This window comes from Frankliniella occidentalis, unplaced genomic scaffold (genome assembly GCF_000697945.3).
Source record: "Frankliniella occidentalis isolate FOCC.00 unplaced genomic scaffold, Focc_3.1 Scaffold27, whole genome shotgun sequence".
In the NCBI taxonomy this organism is placed as follows: Eukaryota; Metazoa; Arthropoda; class Insecta; order Thysanoptera; family Thripidae; genus Frankliniella; species Frankliniella occidentalis.
The window spans coordinates 1,384,428-1,385,832 of record NW_026267157.1 but is presented as its reverse complement, the minus strand read 5'-3'; the positions used below and the strand labels follow the sequence as shown (position 1 = coordinate 1,385,832).

At 41.6% G+C, this 1,405-nt stretch overlaps 2 protein-coding genes across 3 annotated transcripts in view; one reads left to right on the top strand and one right to left on the bottom strand.

Moving 5' to 3' along the window:
* LOC113211656 (cytochrome P450 3A19-like) overlaps positions 1-927 on the top strand; it is a gene marked incomplete at its 5' end in the record, with an annotated part of 8,189 nt that extends 7,262 nt beyond the window's left edge. Inside the window, 1 exon segment of the mRNA XM_052265516.1 lies at positions 33-927. Coding sequence (XP_052121476.1) covers positions 33-196 — 164 coding nt within the window.
* Positions 928-930: 3 nt separating this feature from the next.
* LOC113211654 (uncharacterized) overlaps positions 931-1,405 on the bottom strand; it is an 8,251-nt gene continuing 7,776 nt past the window's right edge. For both annotated transcript variants that reach the window (XM_026430100.2, XM_026430101.2), the window contains exon 4: positions 931-1,164. In XM_026430100.2, the coding sequence (XP_026285885.1) occupies positions 991-1,164 (174 nt within the window). In that variant the 3' untranslated portion in view covers positions 931-990. The remainder of the gene's footprint in view (positions 1,165-1,405) is intronic.

Genomic DNA, 1,405 nt, shown 5'->3' with positions numbered 1-1,405 from the left:
ATAAGAAAGTATAGAAAACTGTTGTCCTGCAGGAATGCGCCTGGGGCTCGTCCAGGTCAAGATGGCCCTCATCACCATCCTGTCCCGCGCCAAGGTGTCCTTGCCGGCCGACATGCCAAAGGAGGCCAGGATGAACCCTCGCTGCATCATTCCCACCCCCATCGACGGCATCCGGCTCAACGTCTCGGCGCGCTAGAGTCCACATTTTCGTGAAATGAACGCTAAACGTTAGTTCTTAATAATAATAAGCGTAGCTGAAAGAAATTTCCTTTGTAAATAGGCTTTGTTTTCCACTACTTGAAATTGGGAAAAGAAGTGTGTTGAACCACTATTGACACGATTTTGAAAGTTCAGAATCATGATATCATTTCGATATCGGTGTGGCACTGCGGAATTCTACAAAAAATCATTCGCAGACGGTCGCAGGTCTCCGAGTGACAAAACATATTTGTAAATAATTACTTAAATTGTAGTGTACTATCTCAAGAATTTTTTAACGTTCCTTAAACAAAACATCGTGTCATCTAGTCATTTCGAGAAGGGAAAAAAGTGGTCTGTTTTCGTTTTTTTACTTTTGTTGATTTTTTCCCAGTTATGTTTCAAAGGTGATATTGTGAAAGTATGTTGTGTGTGTACACCTGGCTGATTCTCCCCGCCAGGCAAGCCCGCCCGTACTAGTGATTAGTGATAAGTCGAAATGATATCGAAACAATGTGTAAACGATCAAAAACGTGACGGAACGATATGCCGTTTCGATATCGTTTCGATTTCTCACAAGGACGAGTGTGGTGCGGTGCAGTCACTCTACGACTGTTGACGGGGAGAACTAACCACCCAGCATATTAAACTATACTATACGAGTGTATACGATTGTTGTACATAAAATTGTTGTTTTTATAGAAGAATTAAAAGAAAAAAAATGATCTAGTCAAGTCCTTTTTTTTCTTTTTTTCTGTAATTCGTTTTAACACTTCCTCCGCGTTTTGAATATCAAGTTCTGGGAACGACGTCGGCTATCGCCTTGAGGCACGACCTGAGCTCCTTCGGGTTGGACGACTTGAAGTACCCTACCAAGATGTAGACCTTGTAGCGCCCGTAGGGCAGCGAGGGGAAGTGCCGCAACGGGGGCAGCTGAACCACACAATTGACACCTCTGTAAGTTCCCTGAAAAAGAAAAATATGAAGTTTTCGCCAGTAGATAGGTCTATCATCTATTAAACCTCTCGCATTCGCCCAGAAACCTGAGTTCTTAGACCAAGTACATTGCACTTGATCCTTGATTTTTTTTAAGTGCTTATGTCTTGATTCAAGTTATATGTATTCGAAATATCAAGGATGAAGTACAATGAACTTGGTTCAATATTTTAGTTTTTGTGTTTGTTTGTGGGTTTTCTTTTTTTTTGGG